This window comes from Haemorhous mexicanus, chromosome 17 (assembly GCF_027477595.1).
Source record: "Haemorhous mexicanus isolate bHaeMex1 chromosome 17, bHaeMex1.pri, whole genome shotgun sequence".
Taxonomy (NCBI): domain Eukaryota; kingdom Metazoa; phylum Chordata; class Aves; order Passeriformes; family Fringillidae; genus Haemorhous; species Haemorhous mexicanus.
The window spans coordinates 7800847-7821012 of NC_082357.1; the positions used below are offsets into that span (position 1 = coordinate 7800847).

The 20166-nt window shown below is 43.4% G+C and overlaps 2 protein-coding genes across 8 annotated transcripts in view; one reads left to right on the forward strand and one right to left on the reverse strand.

Moving 5' to 3' along the window:
- Positions 1-794: 794 nt before the first annotated feature.
- On the forward strand, positions 795-18950 carry NDE1 (nudE neurodevelopment protein 1). 4 transcript variants are annotated; one of them, XM_059861478.1, is made up of 9 exons: positions 795-818; positions 7722-7848; positions 8386-8539; positions 11632-11780; positions 12117-12253; positions 13290-13466; positions 13878-13969; positions 14967-15103; positions 16195-18950. In XM_059861478.1, exons 2-9 carry the CDS (start codon positions 7763-7765, stop codon positions 16286-16288), a joined length of 1026 nt encoding a protein of 341 aa, XP_059717461.1. In that variant the 5' UTR covers positions 795-818; positions 7722-7762; the 3' UTR covers positions 16289-18950. The 4 variants fall into 4 exon arrangements, with proteins under 4 accessions (XP_059717461.1, XP_059717459.1, XP_059717458.1 ...); XM_059861476.1 differs by lacking the exon at positions 795-818 and adding an exon at positions 3295-3364; XM_059861475.1 differs by lacking the exon at positions 795-818 and adding an exon at positions 3371-3512.
- The window catches only part of MYH11 (myosin heavy chain 11), a 55064-nt gene continuing 53640 nt past the window's right edge, over positions 18743-20166 (reverse strand). For 2 of the 4 annotated variants that reach the window (XM_059861468.1, XM_059861467.1), the window contains one exon: positions 18743-19432. In XM_059861468.1, coding sequence (XP_059717451.1) covers positions 19294-19432 — 139 coding nt within the window. In that variant the 3' untranslated portion in view covers positions 18743-19293. The remainder of the gene's footprint in view (positions 19433-20166) is intronic. The other 2 variants (XM_059861470.1, XM_059861469.1) reach the window with 1 other exon arrangement.

Sequence of the window (20166 nt, forward strand, 5' to 3'; positions counted from 1 at the left end):
AGAACACGTACAGCCTCCACCGTAAGGCAGCGCGGGAGCCGTGAGGTGAATGTGTGAAGGTGCCTGCAGGGAGGGCTCAGAGCAGGGACCGGGCTCTGCTCCCGGGGCCCAGCAATGGCACAGGGGGAACGGGCAGGAACTGATGCCCGGGAAGTTCCACCCGAACACGAGGAAGAACTTCTTCCCTGTGAGTGACCGAGCCCTGGGACAGATTGTCCAGAGAGGCTGTGGAGTCTCCCTCTCTGGAGATATTCCAGAAATCTGCTGCTTGCTTATTTTAACAGACATGTCTGACGTCTCCGTGCTTTGTCTGGGTGCCTTGGGCATCATTAGCTATTCCCCAAGTCAGATGTACACAGCTTGAAAATACAAAGCAATAACTGGCTAATAAATAAAAGGAACAACCTTCCAAGAACCCACTGGATTAGGCATTTGTGTGTCCCCACCCCTTGACAAAGCACCTGAAGTCTGCTGGCCAAAGAAGCATCAAGAAAGCTGTGGGCATCCACTCAGGCTCACTGCTCTGTTGATGTGGTGGCACTGGCAACTCACTAGAGGTCACTGGGCTTTGCTCATTTCAGGATTGTATAACTTTCCAGTGTGGTATTTTTCCTCTTGAATCCTTGTGTGGCTAATAGTGCTTGTCTTAACAACCCTACCTCTATTTCTAATTTTCCTGTTCTTGTCTTTCTACAGATGCGGCTCTGTCTCACGGTTTAACAGCTCCCTCGGAAGGCTGGGCCAAAGTGATGCAGCCAATCCTGGCATCCGGGCTGGGCTTGCTCCTCAGCTCGTGGCTGAGCCCCTCAAGGAGGGAGGTTAGTGACAGCACAGGGTGGCATCTGCTTCTTAGTGCCTCAGTGTCTTTTGATCATAATTATGGTATTAGGCTAAGCTGGAATTTACTTGCACCTTGGCCTAAAAGACTGCAGCCAGCAGCAAGGAGAAGCCCTGGTGACCAAGCTCAGAGCCACAGCCAGGCTTGCCAGGGTCACTGGGCGTGTCACTGCTGTGTGCCAAGGCTGAGAGAGCTGCTGTGTTCTGCTCTGCTTAATAAACCAGTGCTATTAATGAGCATTTGACAGTTTCACCAAAAACGTGTCAGTATGAGATATCAGAAGGTTTTTAAAGTAGTGAGAATCTGTTTCTTGCTTAAGTATGTGAAAATCTGATTCTGCATATACAGATTGCAAAGAATTATATAACATCTTTAAAGAGACAGAAAAAAGGATTTATTGCTGTTAAATACTTGCCCTTCAGTGACAGCAATATTTCCATATGATATTCTAAAATGTTTGTCACATTTTATGGGTGTCAGTAATTCATTTGAAGAAAAAAAGCAGTTCAGTAGTTTGTAATGACAATTAGTGAGCAGTTCCTGTTCCATCCATGGAGTGGGTGCTGTGGTGAGTTATTTAATTCTCTAAGAAAAGCAAGTATTTTTTTCCCAACAGATGTTAATTGCCAAAAGATAAGGTGTTACAACCTTACCAGAATTTACAGTGGATAAATTTCTGTCTACTTAGTTTTTGTGGAAGAATCAGTGTGGCCTTCTCATTAAAATAACCAGCCCATGAATCCTAGCACCACAAAGATCTGCCAGTTATTAATTATTAACCAGCAAACTAAAAATAAATGCATAAAATAATTTCTCCTCCTCTGCTAATTTTGAAATAGACAAATCTTCTCGTTCTGCTTGCAAACAAGGCAGCCACAATCATTACAGTAACCATTTTTAAAGAATATTTATTGTTTTTGTGCAGTAGTGCTTCTGGTAGTGCCTCTGAGCCCCTGGCATTTGTTAGGGTGCTGTTTCACTGTTTCAGAATTCATTGAGAGGCTCTCAGCTTCCTCTGAAATCTGAGAAATTTTGCTGTGTTTTACAAATATTTCAAGATAAAAAATATCAAAAATACTCAGCTGTACCTTTGACATAATCTGTGTAGTCATACTATTCTCAAAAATTTGCTTAAAATGTTGAAGTAAAATGTCCTTTGTCCCAAACTTGTGAACAATGTATAATTTGTTTTAATTACTGGCAACATACTACAATAGCATATGGTTTATTTTCTGCAACTTATCTGATAATAAAAACATTCTTGGGTAATGACAGAACTGCAAATGCTATTAACCCAATTTTTTAAATGCCTTATTTAGTTTTCTGTTCATAGGTTTATGATAGTTTGTCTCCATTTACTTCTGCTGAACATCTGAACTGGAAATATAGTTATTTTGCTGAGTGTCTGACAAGAAAGTAGATTAGTTTTTGTCACCCTTCTCAGTTAAAGTTATCTGAGCTATGGACAGATTCCTTCTAGTGCAATATTTATAGAAGAGCATCCATCCTCTTAGTTATATTGCCAGCCTTACAGAGCCTTTGGGAGAGGTGTATTTCCAGTTTAGACAAGTCTTTTCAGAGCCAGGCCGTGCTCCAGGCCCGGTGTTACATCAGAGGTAGACGAAGCTGGGGCCGGGATGGGCACGTGGGAGCCCATCCCACTGCTTTTTGGGGCTGAGGTGACACCCGGTGACACATGGCCCTGCCTGTGCGGGCCGCAGTGATACACGTGCGATAATTTGTGTTTTTGTTTTGGCTCCGCGAACAAATGCCAGGCACCACTAATGAGCGAGTGTTTGTGTGCACGGGCGGTAGGAGCACACCTGGGGCGCTTGAGAAAGTCCCTGCTTAGCTCGGGTCCCTTCCTATCGATCCTGTCGGCGGGGGCATGGCAGGGAATTCAGGGGCTGCAGCCAGCTCTGCCCCATGCCGCAGTTTCCTGCAATGGTGACATCATGCCGGGATGGGGATGAGTGGAAGTGTCTAATATTTCATAGACTGCGACACAGAAACCTGTCCTTGGTCGGGAAAAGGGCACTTTGGGCTAGAGATGTTGGGCTGGCGTTAAAAATAGATACCGGCGCTGTCTCGCTGCTTGCTTTTACAGCAGAGGTCTTTTGAATTGAGGGGAAAAAAAAAAGGATTAATGTAAAGCTTTTCCTCTTTTAGACAATTTTATGGTAAATCTCGCCTTTAAAATTACGGCGCGTGCTGGTTTACACGCTTAACACCTCAGAAGATGTGGAGCCTTGTGCGTGTGACTGTAGGTCCTTGAACATGGACGGGGGTGGGGGGGTGGTGAGCAAGGCAGACGGGAAATAGGACCGGGAACGGGACTAGGAACGGCAAAAAGATCGAGATCGGCACGGCCGCCGCCCCCCGGCGCCTTTTGAAAGTCACCAAAGTTTCCGAAGCGCATTTCGGCGGCGCTGATTGGCCGAGCGCCCCGCCGCACGTGACCGGCAGCCAATGGGGCGGCGGCGCCGGCCGGGCCGCGAGCGGCGGTGCGGGCGCGGCGGGAGCGCGGTGAGAGCCCGGCACGGCCCGGGGCAGCGGGACCGAGACGGGGCCGGGCTGGGGGGACACGGGAACCTGGCCAAGGGACCCTGGCCGGCTGCGGCCCCGCGTGGACCTGAACCTCCTCCTGCCTCTGGAGTTGTTCGTGCGGGCGCAGGTGGGGCGGGGAGCGGAGCGTGGGAGCCGTGCCCTCTCGTTTAGCCCCTGCCCGGCTTGGTGCTCCGCACGGGAATGGGATCGGGGAGCGCTGCCCCGCTGACCTCTTGGCTTGCAGCTGGAACCATCAAGGTCAGGCGTTCCAGTGGAGAATAGTGTGGGGTTTCCTCAAGAGTCACTGGAGAGTTGGAAGTTTGGGAGCTGGACTGGTTACTGAGGAGAGGAGGGTTTTGCTGAATTCAGCCTTTCAGTAGAGAAGCCCCGGAGAAGCCGCTAACTCTTTTCAGTGCTGGCTCTGGGATTCTGTAGTAATCCTGGTGCTCCCGTGACCTCTCCCTTTTCTTTCTCTTTTGTGGTGATTTTCTTTTGTATGGCTTAAACAAAAGAAAACAGGCCCATGTGTTACAGGAAGACCCTTTCGAGGGGAATATTTTAAGCAAATCTGAATTTCAAAGGATGGGAAAGCTACTTTTCGGGAGCCAAGAGCTGGTTTGTTTTGGTTTACATTTAGGAAAATAATGTCTAATAGGAGCTTCATCATCTCTGTCATGGATAATTCAGTAGTATTTGTGGTACTGTTTCACTTTTTTTATTACAATATGAATTTCCTTGACTTGGACCATTAGACGTTGCTACAAAGGTAGGCCAATATTGTTCACCGAGCTAAATATTCTGTTGTGAAGAAAAAAGTTCAGTATCGGGGTCGTTTTGAGTCCTTTGTTCTAGGACTGAAACAATCTAGGGGCCCTCATGAGTTTGGGTGAATTCAGACTGATTCCCAAACTGAAGTTCCTTCGATAATTTTGTGTGTTGTTTTTCTTGATGCTTGCCTTTTCCTGAGGAATTTTGCAATTCTGCTGTCACTGGTATGAAATTGTTTTCCGCAACGTTTATGCTGCCGTGTTTTATTGCAAAATTCTAGTCCCCACCCATGATCGCTTCCACTTCCTGCATGATGTGGAGCTTTGTAATGCCTGGGACCAGCGCTTGTGCTGCCTGCACAAGGCAGGAAGCCTGGCCAGATGTCTCTTCTGGCCTCATATGTGTGAAAACAAGTAAGGTGCAGCCAGTGTTTGCCTCTTACAGTGTTTGCCTCTTACAGACTCCGACTTTCTCTCCGCGTTTTTTCCACCTTTCTCAGTGTTTAAAAAAGCATTTCTAAAACTTCCTTTACCCGCCTTTGCTCTCTCTGCTTTTGTAGTGAGCCCAGACAACGAGGAGTTCGTGATTAATTTCTCTTCAGGCATTTTGCATGTTGTCTTCAAGCTGTTAAAAATCAAGGGGAGAAGGCAGCAGGGGAAAACCAGTCATAGCCCTATCCTTTCTAAGGCAGTTTAACAAGACTTCCACGGTTTTTATTTGCACTCTTCTTAGACAAATTTCAGAAAAAAAAGTTTAAAAAAGCTTTAATACCTTGTCTCGAACTTGGAAGTTTTCTTTTCAGTATCAGTATGTATTCATCGTGGTTAGTTTGAAAATCCTATCTTAGTTTGAGCTAAGATGTAGCGCAGGGAAGGAAAGTAACAGGTCTTCCTTGAATGTGGCAGCAAAAAACGTGCCTGTGGCACAGGACAGTAGCCACGTCTGTGGAATAAGTACAGCTCCACTGTCCTTCCATGTATTTGCAGTTGAACAATTAATTTTAAATTATAAGTACTATTTAGTAATGGTGACCACGAAGCAGACTGAGCTCTTAATGGATGACATCCTCAGTGGGCCCATACCATAATCTCATGGTCACAGAGACATCCCTGGCGCTGAGGGGTGCAACCCCTTTGTGCTCTGTGAATGTTCACAGGGTTCTCTTGGATTGTGTGGATCAGTTAAGGAAAGTTCTTTTCCTTGCAGCCCTACAATCTCAAAAAATGCCAATTTCTACAGTCTTTTAGTTCTTCCAAAGTGTAATACAAAAATGCAGGAGCCAGATCTGAGCATACTCAAGATTTTGAAGGTGATGGAAGCTGTCTTTTGGTTCCAAAGGGTTGTTTGAAAGCTTTTCAGAGCAAGATATCTTGCAGTTCATCTTTATCTTTCCTGAATTATTTTTGTTGTCTGTCCAAACACAGATATTTGATTTATTATAATGCTTGTGTCAGAAAAAATCCTTTTTGGATTCTTTTGCTTCACAAGTGTGCTGCAAGGATCAGTGTGTGTACACAGTGCCTTGAGCAGAAGGACATGCTTATTAACATCAAAGGCATTTTCAGTTCACTTAAAAATAACAGAGGAGATGTGACATAAACTATCCTAGGTCAAGAATGTTAATTATGCTTGGTCATGATTTTCTTTTAAATGGGCAAGAGTACAATTTGGAAAAATCACTCCTTATTCACATTCCTTTTCCTCCTTTTTTGCTGAGTGCATTCTTCAGCCTTGAGACCTTATGCTGGAAATGTATCAATACATTATACAGTGCTTTTGTTTGTTTGAAGGAACACACAGCTTTGGCTAATGAACATTTTGTGTCAAACTCAGTTATAAAAACTAAGGCTTAGTAACTTTTCTCCTGACCTGGCAACTCCTCTTTTAAATAACACTGTAATTTCTGTGAGTGTGTTGCTGATACTGTGCACTGAGGTATGCAGGCACAGCCCCGCTCTGCTGTGACGCTGCTTACTCCTTGCTCAATAATCTGGTAATTACTTGGGCTGTGAAGAGGAATTGGGCTTTGTGGCACTGCTTGGGTATGTAAGAATTGGGCTTTAGATTGCCAGACTGCTTTTGTCCATAGCAGAGGTAAGAGCTACTTGGGTTTGTCTCAGTAGAGTTACTAAGTAGGTGGCTGTTACTCAAACCTGTTTATACCAGATAATTTTTTGGAGAGCAAAGTCTTGACAGAGGTTAAAGATATTTTCTTTCATAGAATTCAATGAATGTGCAGTGTACGCACATTTTCTTTAGCTAAGACATGCTGCTCAGAGGGTCTACTCCAGCATTTTATGAGTATCAGAAATAAGAGTAGAAGACAGGGCTGACATCTAAGTGATCTTTGAGGGCTTCAGCCATCCCTTCTTCTTTGTTCCATCAGAGTTACCTCTGGGAAATGTTTTGCTCAGCAGGACTGGAATTGAAATTTGGTAGAACTGTGTTTCTTCAGTCATTAGATTTCCATGATGCAGTTTTGTGACAACTGTCACTGTCCTGAATTGTTCAATTCCACCTATTTGCTCTGCTTGATCTTATTTGGTATCAATTTGGTTAAATTGATAATGTCTGAGTGGAATCTTTGCCTCACCCAAGACTGGACGTGGGCAGATTATGCAGAACACTAGGTTTGATGTTTCTCCATTGTCAAGACTAACTAGTATGAAATGATGTTTGTTGCTGACCCGTTTAACTGAGAGTGTCATACACATCACAGGGCATTTATTTTATTTAATTGTAGTGTTTAGATCCTTAAGTCCTCAAGTGGGAGGGACCAGCTCAAGGTACTTGATTCCCCTGTGGCTCTTTAGTGTGTCATTCCCATTTGGGACTGTGTCCTGTGACTGGGTTTGTGCTGGCACAGGGACAGCTGGATTGTCTGGATTGTTGCTATCTTAACTGCATACCTATCCCAGCCAGTGGTATCCTGCTAAAACCTCCCTTCTCCTATGACTCTCTGAGATATCCAGATATCTTGTAGCCATACATGGATTTTGATAGCTCAAGTTTAAAGTTGGGCAGCTTTGTCTGTGTTGACCTAGGAAGAAATTTTTCACCTGTCCAGCAGTTAAGTCCATAAAACACTTAGGTGTTCCTTTAAATGTTAACTCAAGAAATCAGTATCTTGAGTACCTAGTCTCTGTCTCTTTGAAGTTTCTCTTTAATTTCATGCTAGGTGTCTTTAGGGTTGTTGAATTGCAGTGTGTTTGGAGCTGAAGTTGTGCCTGCATCTTCCTTCCCTTGTGTTCTCTGTGCACTGGCACAGCTGCAGCTCAGGTTTGGGGATTGTATACCCAGAGGTGCTGAAGGTGGTGTATACCCAGAGGTGCTCGCTGCTGGGAATGTGGTGTAAGCCTGCAGCACATTGGGAGAACTGGGGAGAGTGACTTAGCAGGAATTCTTTCACATTTATGGTCTGTCTGACAGAGTCCTGTCAAGGCTGACTTTTAGTTTGGTCTCCAGGAGAGCAGTGACTGTGTGGGAGGAGGGGTGTTCTGTTCTGCACCAAGGAGGATGAGGCTGCTCACTGCCTGAGTTCTTATGCTTGACTGTGTAATTTTTCAAGGAGGAAAATGAAAGAGGAGTTTTAGACTTTGAGGATTCATTATGGAAGACTCAGAAGTCCATCACTTCAGCTCAGTGGAAGAGGAAACCAGATACTGGAAGGAGTTGGCTATGAAATACAAGCAGTGGTAAGGCAGTGGCTTCATTCCTCCAAATGGCTGGATAAGGTGCATAACACTTCATGCAAAAGCACAGCTCTTTCATTGCTGCTTGTTCAGCTTGTTGGATGATTGTTTCAATAGAATTGTTCAAGAATATAAAACATTTCCTTTCATCTTTCTCTCTGTTTCTCACTTTTTATTATTAATCAATAACAGCTTTCTTTATATTTCCAAATAAATAATAGAATTGAATAATGGAATGCATGTGCAATGGCAGTGGACAATTGGCAAACTAAAGAGATGCCACATCTCCTCAACATCTACAGTGTGAAGACAGACTCTGGGGTTTTTCTGTTTATTTGCACTTATTTCTTTACCAATTTGCTATGGGGTGACTTCCCATGCATGGCAGGGAAACATTTGTATGTTTCTCTCTTCCTATTGAATACAGAGAAGGGCTTAGAGCCTTCTGTGTTCAAGAGCAGTGTTGTTTTTACCTTGATTGTACAAGAGATGTTTCCATTGTTCATGGTGATGAGTTCTGTTGCTGGAATTTCTCTCTAGTGCTGAGAATACCCAGGAGGAATTGCGTGAATTCCAAGAGGGGAGCCGAGAGTATGAAGCTGAACTGGAGGCTCAGCTGCAGCAGACAGAGTCCAGGAACAGAGACCTCCTGTCAGAAAACAACCGCCTGAGGATGGAGCTGGAGTCAGTGAAGGTCAGAGCTGCTGGTGCACGTGGTGTGCTCATCCTCAGCGCAGGGGGGAACAGGGCAGGTGTTTACAGACTCTGCTCCGTGGGGTCACCTCAGCATTACAGAAAAATGGACCAGAAGACTGCAGAAAGGAAAGTCTTGAAAAGTAAAGAAATGTCAGCCTGTTGTCTGCTCTGAGGATTCTGTGTTCCTTGGTAGCATTCCTGGAGCCCTGTGCACAGGTTGTGGCTGTGTGTCAGGATAGATTTCAGATGGGAGGAGATTGTCCACAGTGGAGTGGAGACTGAGTGTGAACACAAGAGAGCTGCTGTTTTATTCCTTCTTCCATCTATTTAGTGCTTTTGTTCATAGCTTTCTTGCTGTCTGCATCATGCAGTCACAGATAATATTCAGAACAATCAAAGTACAAACACTGCAGCTGTGTTTTTGCATTACGTAAGGAAACTCAGTTTTAAACCCTTTTTACATAGTTGTGTATTTATTATCTGACATTTCAGATAAGCTGGGAAGCAGCAGCTGGTGGGTAACACATAGAATTGAGAGTGATAAAACAGTTTCAGTCCTGGTTTTGTTATTGAATCTGTCTGTCCTTAGGGAAAAATGAGTTTTTATTTTTGCACTTGGTTAGCATTCTGTGAAAATAAGAGCCAGCAGAAAGGCATTAACTTCCAGAACTATAAAACATAAAGAACATGAACTTATTGAGATGGGACTTCTTAACACAGTGGCTAGGGAACAATGAAGCTATCTAGAGTATGCAGAGTGATGAGATGGTACTGTGCTGATTGACAGGTTCAGGAAATACTGGTAAGTTCTCTTAAATTTGGGAAAAAATTATCCCTGAAATTGGTGTGACTTTTTAAAGTTTGAATTTAGCCATTTGTTTACAGATGAGTTACAGTCACCCAAGAAATACTACACTGTTTTGTAGGGCTAGCTCAATCTCTGTGGAAGCAGAGATTAATGTAATTACACTTCTTCTATTCAATTGGATGCAATAATGAGCTATTGGGAGTGAGGGTGTTTGTGTAAGTGATTAATCACTGGATGAATCCAGATTTGCAATGCCTTTTGTTTAAACTGTTGTCCAAATTACTGTCTTAAGGAAATATTCTTCTGTTCCAGGCAGATGTCCTGTCACTCTAACACTAGCTTAGCCATTTCCTCCACTCCCTGCTTTTTGATAGCAAGACTTCCAAGACTTGTTTTGTTGTATTTATGTTGCTTTAATTCTTGTTCTTGTTGTTGCACTTCAGGAATATTAGATGTTGTGCATGTTATGTGAAATATTGGTCTGCTGTTCCAGGTAGTCACATAAACCCATGGAAGCTGATGGGTTTGGGGAGAAGACAAAAGTTTTAAAAATGAAACCCATAGCTCATTTAATTGAGGAGCAGAGTATGCAGATTATTTTCTTTCTCTAGAGTAGCTGGAATGAGAGGAAGGGCCAGTGAAACTAGGCAAAACAGTGAGGAATGAAAATATTAGGAAGCAATACAGAGCCTCAAAAAGTGGAGGGTAGCCATATTTTAGAAAATCTGAAATGATTCTTCCCAGTAGATAACTTTCTTAAAATACATTCTGCTTGTAATAAACCATTCAACAATTGGCTATTCATGCAGCCTGAAAACTGCAGTAACAGCCTGCAGTGAAGGAACAGAGCCACCATTGAGGGCCAGATCAGCTGATAGTTTATTACAATTGGCTAAAAACAAAGACTCAGACCTTGCAGTTCTGGTCTTTTATCTGAATCAATTCAAGAGCAAAGCAGTAATCTCATGAAGCTATTGAGCAGCAGTGTTAACTGAGCCCATCGAGGGTTGGGATCTGCATCTAGGTCAGCACCAGTGAACTTTGCCAGGCCCACACAGCTTGTGGCTCTGAGCTGACCAGCCCAGTGTGTGTGCCTGCTCCTCCTCGGAAATCAGAGCTCACGCTACCTAAAAACTGGTGGCAATGGTGCTTTGCAGGGTTAGCTTAGAGAGTCCTGAGAAACTAACTGAAAGTAATCTGCCTCTTGGAGCTTAGAGGCTCTTAACTGTGTTTCAGAGATTTGGAATTACAGCAGTGTCACCACACTGCAGTCAAATAAGGATTGCTTAGTTCAGGATGGATATCTCTTGCCCTCCTCCTTGTCTATGCATTTCATGTGCTAAAATAGCTGTCTTCACATTATCATTCACACTAGACTACTTGACATGGTTCTGAAATTCCAGTGCATGGATTTCTTTCCAGTGACTTCAAGTGTTTTGTACTTGAATTCTGTCTGGGGAGCACTTCAGGAATGTTGCTTACCCAGCAATCTTGGAATTTCCAAAAAACCTCTGGCATGTTGAAGTGGTCTGGTAGCAAGGTGGTTGAGTATAAAGCATTGTAATAGTGTGCTCTGGAGCTTTCCTTGTCACATGGGAAAGCTTTAACATGTCACATACTGTGGAACTAACTCCACATTTAGTGGCAGTGCAGGAGAGAGAGATCTGATGTGGAAGCTAAGATTTCCTCCCTGCCTATGCCTGTCTTAAATGCACCCTTGTATACCTGGTGTAGAGGGAGACAGAGTTTGGTTTAGGTTCCCAAAAGTGTACCTGTACATGAAATGTTCTAGAATTCTGAACCTCCTTTGGGCTAATAAAGCCACATGGGCAGTGCAGAATCTTGCTGATTCCACAGCAGCATGTAACAGGGTCACACTTGGAATTTATTTTTTTTATTCTTCTTAATTTGGCTCCTAAATATTGCCTGACTTCATATTAGGGGTGAAAATAAGTGGCTTCTCTTGCGTGCTTTGTGTATTGCTTAGAAACTGTGCTGAGTCAGGCTGTCTGGGAGAGGCAAGGAATGGCCTTGTGCTGTGAATGCTGGGAACTGTTCCCCAGCACTTTTGTTTGATAAGGAGTGACAGGAAGAGCTCTTGTCTGCTGGCAGCTCAGAAGTGTGTGAGCAATTGAATTTGTTGGTGTATTACCATAGGTAAAATGATGTTTCTCAAAAATCTTCAGAGTGTCTGTCTCTGCCTTTCAAGGCTCAGACAATGCTTCAAGAAGAGAACATGTGTTGCTAAGTACCTGATGTGCTGTTTGATTGCCTTTGAGTAGGAAAAGATTGAAATGCAGCATTCTGAAGGATACAGGCAAATCTCTGCGCTGGAAGATGACTTGGCACAGACAAGAGCTATTAAAGAGCAGCTTCAGAAATACATTCGAGAACTTGAGCAAGAAAATGATGATTTGGAAAGAGCAAAAAGGTGATCTGCTTTTTGTGGGGTTTTTTTTTCCACCTCTATTCTGTCGTGCAAGCATGGTGGCACTGAGGTGTTTGTGACACTACTTATTAGCATTGCCATTCTGAACTATCACTTGTTTGATGATTGTGTTGAAGAGATTTGTTGCAGATGGGCAATGTGATAACTTTTTTATCTCTTCCACTCCCCTGACTGAACTCTTTCATATATTACAAGCTAAAAAAAAAATAATGAAACAAAGCAAACCGTACAAAAATGCAAGTGTCCATTTTCTTGTGAGAGAGGGAGTCCTCCTACCTGCAGTCCTCTGGTAGTGACACCTAGTGCACTCTTTTTCAGAGCCACTATAATGTCCCTGGAGGATTTTGAACAGCGTTTAAACCAGGCTATTGAAAGAAATGCTTTTCTGGAGAGTGAGCTGGATGAGAAAGAAAACCTTCTGGAGTCTGTGCAGCGCCTGAAAGATGAAGCTAGAGGTTAGACAGAAGTTATTTGTATCTTTTTCTTTTCTACTCCCTGTGCTTTGTAGCTGTTCAGTCCTCTCCATATGCCTTAGAGCTGGACTTTTAACTTTGCTTCTTTAAAACTTGGTATCTGACATGTAGAAACAAGTAAGGAAACTGAAGAACGTTCTGCCCCCTCCTTGAACTCCTGACATTATTCCAGAGCACTCACAGGAACAAAAGCCTGTTCCAGCCTTCTCCTAATCAGGGCTTCAGGGAGTTGAGCCAGTCCAGCTGGGGGATGTGCTGGTGTGGCTTCCCAGGAAGGTCAGCTTTAATACACATTAACCTCATTGTTTCCTGGGCTGTGGGAAAGGGAGCCAATGAAGCGCTAATGGGGAAGTAAAACAGGAAGGCTGTGACTGACTTCTGGTTGCCTTGGAATGCACTGGCTTTTTGTTATCTGTCAACAAGGCTGGGTGAGAAGAGGGAGACCCTGGATCTGGATAAACATCTGTTTTCAGATCTTGGATTCTGTGCCCTTGAGTGATATCCATAAGCTACAGCCAGGCTGTGGGACTGAAGTGCTCTGTCTCTAGGGTAGATAATGATGTGGCTTCCACCTGGCCTCAGCTCAAGTTTCCTTCATGTGGAAACCAGGATAGAAAAAGGTACAACAGGTAGGATCTCAACTTTGCAGGGAGCCAGAATGTAGCCAAGGTGCGCCAAGTCACCACACCTTGGATTTGATGTGCCTTTGCTTACCAGCCTGTAACATTTGGCAAGGAGTTAATTCCCTGTCTGAAGGGAGCTTCCTGAAAGGGTTTGAAAATGAAAGCCAGGTAATAGCAACTGAACTAGTGCTGCTAAATCATCTTGAGCCACAATCCTGGAAAGACCTTTAGTTATCTGGATATTGAAGATATGCCTGGAGTAATCTTTTACAAGGATAAGTGACTTTACCTCACCTCCGTGAGGAGAAAAATCTTTTGTCAAAAGATTAACTTTTTTGGTTCTTATCTTGGTGGCTACATACTCCAACACTTGCTTTGTGTTGCTTCCTTCACAGATCTACGACAAGAGCTTGCAGTGCAGCAGAAACAGGAGAAGCCCAAAACACCAATGAGAGCTCCCCTGGAAGCAGAAAGAACAGACACTGCAGTTCAGGCTTCCTTATCTGTACCTTCAACACCCGCAATGCGCCAGACACCCATCAGCATTCCCACCCCTGGGACCTTTAGGAGAGGTGACTGGCAGGGAACCAGCTCACAAATACCATTTGTTGCTCTTGTTTGTGCTGTAGTTTGCTCCCTTCTTTACATTTCTCCTTTAGCCACAGAATCCAGTGTGTAGTGTAGTGTCACCTAAATCAAATCACCACAGTCTTATTGACTGGGATTTTTTTGGGTTTATTCATTGTCTGTTCATTTCCAGTTGATTTGAACTGTCTGGAAATAATGAGGGATAATGTGAGCTGTTGGGACTTTTTATTAGTTGACAACTGTCCCAGAGATGTTGGTCTGATTTAGGGGAAAGGTTTTAAAAACCGGTGTGATCTTTAATCTTCTTCCTAGAATCATCTTCTCTAACACAGTAGGGTCAATTTTATTTTTTTCTTTCCATGAGTAACAATATCCTTCTTTAACCTACCCTGCAGGTCTTGAGGACAGTTATGGTGCAACCCCTCTCACACCAGCTGCAAGAATATCTGCACTTAATATTGTGGGAGACTTGCTGCGAAAAGTGGGGGTGAGTGATTACCTGCCAGGCAATGCTTTTGGAAAGCTGGAGCTCTTGGAAACTGCAGCCAGCACTGCTGTTCAGAGGAGACTGAACAGAGTCTCTTGCCCCCAGGTTAGCTAAGTGTGGCCTTGGGCTTGATCTGGACTTCAAATGTTTCTGACCAATCCCCAAATATAAATGGCCATGCTTGTTTTTCTGAGTTCTAATCCAGATGGGGATAAGAACTCCCTCTACGAATTTCTGGAAGTGCATGTGCAGAAAAAATAAGTCAGCGTGAGTAAATTGAGAAGGGATGTGTTCCCGTGAAAGGCAGAGAAGTTAGCAGGCTGGTACCTGCTGTCCAAAAGGCTTCTGGGGAAGTTTGCCTTAAGAGTCCAGTAGTCTTGAGCAAGGCCTAATGTCCTGCTAAGCTGTAGTTTGATATTTAAGGTAGTGCTGATGTTGGGAAAGTTATCCCATGACTTGTGTTTCATCCTTGTGCCTTGGTGCTGTGTTGTTACAAACATTTGTATGGGGCTTTGATGGGCTGAGCTGCAGAACTGATACAGCCAGAAAGCAACTCAATAAAGGTGGAGTGATCTAGAATGGGAGCATGTGATGGAGAATAAGATATCTGTGGCTCATTCCCTCTGGAGTACCACCTAATACATGTTTAGGGAAGCTGATAGCTCATATGAATGTTTTGTAATCTGAAAATTTATGCTTGTAAGAAAGATGTAAAAATCTCTCTGAGGAAAGTGAAGATTTTGTGTTGCTGTTGGTGAAGAGCATCAGTTCCCTAGAGAAGCAGAGTTTCATCTTTAGACAGATGACTGTCTTCATCTCTTCACAAATTCAGAACTCATGTGGCACTGGAGTCTAGCAGGTTCCTCTACTGGACAGCTCACTCTTAAAGAAAGAAAAATACCTCAAACCCACACACTTCAGTGCCATTTTGGTGTGCCACTGCCATCTTCTGAAAGAGAATGGTCAGTCTGATACTCACCTCGTCTGTTTACTTCAGGCTTTGGAGTCCAAGCTTGCATCTTGCCGAAACTTTGTGTATGACCAGTCTCCAAACAGACCTTCAGTGTCCATGTACATGAACAGAGATGTCCTTGAAACACGCCTGAGTCCTCATCAGCCTCTGTGTGATACAGGGTGAGTGCTGGCTCTGCTGGTGTCTTAGTGACTGCTGTTGGTGTTGGAACTTAGGGACTGATATTTCTTTGTTTTGATAGAGACATTTTCAAAGTATGTGAAATTCAGTTATTCAGGATTATGATTTGAATGTTTCAGGTCAGTTTAAAAATTGGAGTCACTAGCTGCTGAAATTCGAAGACTAGCTGCAATCAAGTTTTGAATGCCTCAAATCTGAAGCAAGTGCAAAACGTATTTTATTATAAATCAGTGTTTAAATAGGACAAAGTACAACAGTTCTTGCTTATTGGTTCAATTAATTTTATGCTTTATGTTCTTGTACAAGTGATGTCTCAGGAATGTTATGGCATGTAGGGAAACTTCCCTTATCATAGTTAAGATTCTCACTTGTGGGAGAACTGGAAAAAAGGTGAATAGTGGGTCCACTGAGAATGCTTTAGAGTTGCTAAGATGTGTTTTTAAGTAGCTGCTGACAAGAAGTTACCTTACTCAATGTACACATTTCTCTGAATGTTTGAACCAGTTGTGTTTTTGTAATCAAATGAAGAAATCAGCAAGGTCATTGCAAATTGCCATTCACTGTCTGCTTAAACTCTGCAAATCCTGCACTGCACATTCTTTAGTTTCTGTGTTTAGGTAAGTGAAGTGCCTATAGTACACTTTGTTTCAGACTTAATTATTTGGTCAGAATCTTGTGCTGGTTTGTCCTGGTACCCAGTGCCCAGTGGTGTTGTTTAGAAGGAATGTTCCACCTTGCAGTTGCTCTCCTAGCCTGGGGAGAAACCTCATTAAAGCTCCTGCAAGAAAGCCTCAGGGGCCATATATTTACATATGCATGAGCTGATCATCTGTCTGCTGCTGCAATGCTAAACTGAAATTCCAGCACCTGTAAAAGATAGTGTTCATTACTCTGAGGGAAATGGAGCCCTGTGTTACAGTGAAAACACAGCCCAGTTAAGGAATGGGTTCATGCAGTGCTCAGAGTGCTGTTCTCTCATCTCAGCTGAGTGGTTTGTTCTGGAAGTGAGCAGTTATTCTGAACATGGTTACACTGAGAGAGAAATGCCCTGACTTTGGTTTTGCACTTGCAGGTTGGTGAAACGCCTGGAGTTTGGAATGCGGCCTTCACACGTTCCAGGGCCCGTGAGCCATCCCTCACCAAGTGTTGTCAAGATGCTGCTGTGAAAAACCTGGCTGGCTTTGGGAAAGGAGAAGAAATGTGTATTTCAAACTTTAGTTGTAAAGAGAATATCAATGAGCAAGCAGACAGCAGTGTCAGGGTAGGTGAGAACTGAACAAGCAGTCACAGTTGGCAGTGGCTTCCAGTGTGGCCTCTGGGCAAGTTCTGTGGGTGACGAGGTGTGACAAAGCAATGCTGACTGTTTCAGTGCAGGACTGGGAATTCCTTCCTGCATCAGCTTCTGTAAATAGCTCCTTGAAGGTTGCTTCTTTTGACACTACCAAAGCAGTTGTCCTGCCTACAACACAGCAATATTCACTATGCAGCTCCTCAGGCTTTTGCTTTTGGTCTTAATACACCACCAGTCCTGGCTGGAATCCTGCTTTCTACCAGGGGTGTTGTGTGCTGCAGTCACCCAAATTAAAGAGATGTTTTTATGTGGTGAAAGGTGTATTTCTGCAGAGAAGCTGCTCAGCTCCCTATGGGGTGTTTGCTGACCAGAATGTTGCTGCACAAAAGCCTGCCTCTGTAGTGGCTAGATGTTTTTGTAAGTAATGACTTCTCATTCAGAACAGGTCATGGTTAAAGGTGAGATATGTCTAGTGCTGAGAGTGCTCAGGAGATCCCAGAGCTAATAGCATGTAGACTTTTTTTTTTGGATTTTTTTTTTAACCCCATAGTGGCTTATAAAGCCTGGTGGTTGTAGGAGGTCAAACCTGATCAAGTTTCTAGTTCTGTCATCTTGATAGGTGGGTTTTACTGCTTTACAAACCTCCCTTCACTAAGGTGCCTTGGGTGTTAGTGATTTTTTAATTTTTCTAGATGAATATGTCAGCTGTTACTAATTTAGAAATGCTTTTTTAAACTGAAAAGCCCTTTATGGTAGAAAATTGTATATGAGTAGAGAATGTTTTTATAAATAATTTTCCCCCTGTAGAATATTACTGCATTTGTTTTTTAAATGGAGTAGATTCATTCCCAGTGTTAATGTATTTTATGGAAGCCTGTACTTGGAAAACTAATCATGACTAAACAATTTTTATGGTTTTTTTTTGTTGTGACAGGGAATGGGGAGAGCTTACTTGACAAAAGAATACATAAATGGGTTTGATTTTTTTTTTTTTTTTTTTTTTTTTTTTTTTTTTTTTTTGGTAAGGAAGTGCTGTGAAAACAGCAACTGAGGCATCTGTTTCTCTAGAATATGTAAACCACAGATGATTTCCATTTCTCAGTCCACCTATGAAGCTGGTTAAACTGGGGAGTAGAATAAAGCTTTTTGAATGCGAGTTGTTGATGCATTTTGAGTTTTTTTGGCAAGTTATTACTGTGGTTTATACATGTTCAATTTGCTGGTTCTGCTCCAAGCATTGGTGCTTAAGACCATTTAATATGAAGTCTGACTTGCTTGTCTTCTTGTTCCCACACATGCAGGCTCACAAACTGTGTTGACAACAAGCTCTTGAGCATCTTTTCAGCTCTGTGCCTGATCAAGCAATGATCAAGTCTTATCCAGTAACTTCTAACCCCTCTCTGCTCAGCTTGTCATCTTTGTTGCTCTAATTGGATTCTTCTTTTACTCTTTCATGAGGAGAGAGAATTCTCTGGGCTCTGGTTCTGCTGGCTGAATGGTGCCAAGTCTGAATCCCCAGTTTGTGATCTCTGCACTTGTGAAACAATGCTTAGATTTAGAAGATGATGGCTTTAGCTGTTAAGGTGGATGTTTGTGCATGATTTGCTCTCCCTGTAGTCACCTGCTTAAGGTTCACTTGCTGTTCAAAGGCATCAAGTAAGCTCTCTGCACTGGATTTAGTGTGATTTTACATCCTGCTTTGCTGTGCATGGCTCCCTACTGCCCCAGTGTGTCCACAGAGCTGCTGCTGTCTGAAAGTGCTTGAGCTATACAAAGGTTTGTGGTAGGTCCTGGTAACTCCCAAGAGTAGGTTGTGGTCTTGCTGGAGTGCTCCAAAAATAAAAAGTAGCTGCATGCTGATCCCTTAGTGCAGAATAGCTTGGCTTGGATCCCTGCCTTCAGTGTGGGCTGCTGTTTCTAATGGTTTCAGCCTGCTCTAGAGGCTTGGCTGGAAATTTTTCTGCATGTAACAGACATCAAAGGCTGGGTTCATTGCTCACAGACAGGTAGGGCCCCCACTGCTTTCCAGCTCCTCACCTTAGTGCTGTGAATCTCTGCAGGTCCTGTGGCTGTCAGCCCTTGGATGCATCCCAGGGCACTTCAGCACTGTGTGTCCCTGAGGGAATCAAACCTGTTCCCTGTGGTTATGCCATTTTACCTCCAGCTCAGACTTTTTTGTATTTCTTCAAAAGCATTGCTTTGAAGAAAATCAGGGTTTTTGTTCTATTGATTACAGATAAACTTTTGTAAGAAGTATTTTGGTTTTAGAGAAACTCTGCTGCATCCCCCCCTTCCCTTCAAGTGACACCTGTACACAAGAATAGTGGAGTCATTTTTATAGCCTTTTATTAGTGTGTAAGCACATCCATGGTGCATATAAAACTGTAACAGTTGACTTAATTTGAACAAATGATATTTTTCAGTAAGTGATTAAAAAGGCACTTCCACCTTGTGAATTGTGCTTCAGGGGTGTAGTAACCAGGAGAAAACCCTATATTAATTGAATACTCAAAACAAAATGAAAGTTTAAGAAAAGATTAACTGACCAACGCCTTTTTTTCCCCTGCAACAATCTCACAAATCCTCTGTAGGCTGTAGTTTACTGGGATTTAAATCATTTGAGCTAGCAGAACTCACTTTCTGCAAGATTCTCAAAGTGAATTACTCTGTTAAAAATCCCCACCTTTTCAAATATGCTTCATGGTACAAAAAGTTTTGGAGTACTTTTAGTGTCAATCTATACATTGGAGACAAGGCAGTTGTGCTTTTATCTGTCAGAGGAGTGGGTGTATGTGACCTTGACACTAAGAGTAGACTTATACAGTGCTAAATATCGTCCTCCCTCCCTCCCCTTGCTGCAGTGCAATGTTTGAAGCGTGTTTATTCACTGGCTTTTGTTCCATTGAAATCTCCATCTCTTGCATCCATCTCATCATCGCCTCCATCTGTTGCATTTTCAATTACTCTTCTGCCTCCAGATCTACGGGGTGGGGCAAAAGATGTTGGCTCATTTCCCCTCCTGCAGTAAGAGGGGAGAAAAATAGAAAAAAGAAAATCAGGTGCTAGGTCATTTGGAATCCTCACAAATAAGTAGGGTTTTGTAACAGGACCTGTAGGGCTGATGGTTCTAAATGCAGGAAAGCCAAGAGCTGGGGGCCTCTATTTCTACTTTCTGTCCTGTAACTTGTAATTTATGAACAGGCTGAGACTCCCAATTGCTTGGGAATTAGATTGGTTTCCTGTTCTTGTGCTTCTGTCCTTTTCCTCTAAACATAACCCCAAATCACTCCCACTCTTCCCCTCATTTCTTTGTCTTCCCCTAAGGGAACTGCAACTGAAGGTTGAAAGGAGTGAAAAAGGGAGTGCTCACACACCACAGCAGAGGAGTGTCTCTCCTGTCCCTCTGGAGGAGCAAGCAGAGCAATTTGTACAGAATTTCTGCCCACCAGTTCCTGCAGGGGCTGGGGCAGTGCTGTGGATGGCAGCAGACATTTCTGAGCCCCCAGTGCACGGGCTGCACTGGTAAGAGCACCACAGGTGCTGTGACAGGTGAGACACCCAGGCTCTCAGGTAGAGACACCCAGGTTTCCCAGCAGAGAGAGGAAACAGTCATTGCTTTGGAACTGTTGTAACCCAGGGACTGATGCTTAGCAGTGCAAGTGTCCTACAGGAAATGCTTTTCCCACTTTATCCCCTTTTCCTCTCCCATCTCCCCCCCATCCCCATATATTTCATAGGCACATCCCAAGACAG

Excerpts from the sequence above, each read along its gene's own strand:
- NDE1 (XM_059861478.1), top strand. The coding sequence starts at position 7,763 with ATGGAAGACTCAGAAGTCCATCACTTCAGCTCAGTGGAAGAGGAAACC. Across the intron at positions 13,467-13,877 it reads CCCTGGGACCTTTAGGAGAG|GTCTTGAGGACAGTTATGGT; the intron begins GTGACTGGCAGG and ends CCTACCCTGCAG. Across the intron at positions 13,970-14,966 it reads ACTTGCTGCGAAAAGTGGGG|GCTTTGGAGTCCAAGCTTGC; the intron begins GTGAGTGATTAC and ends TGTTTACTTCAG.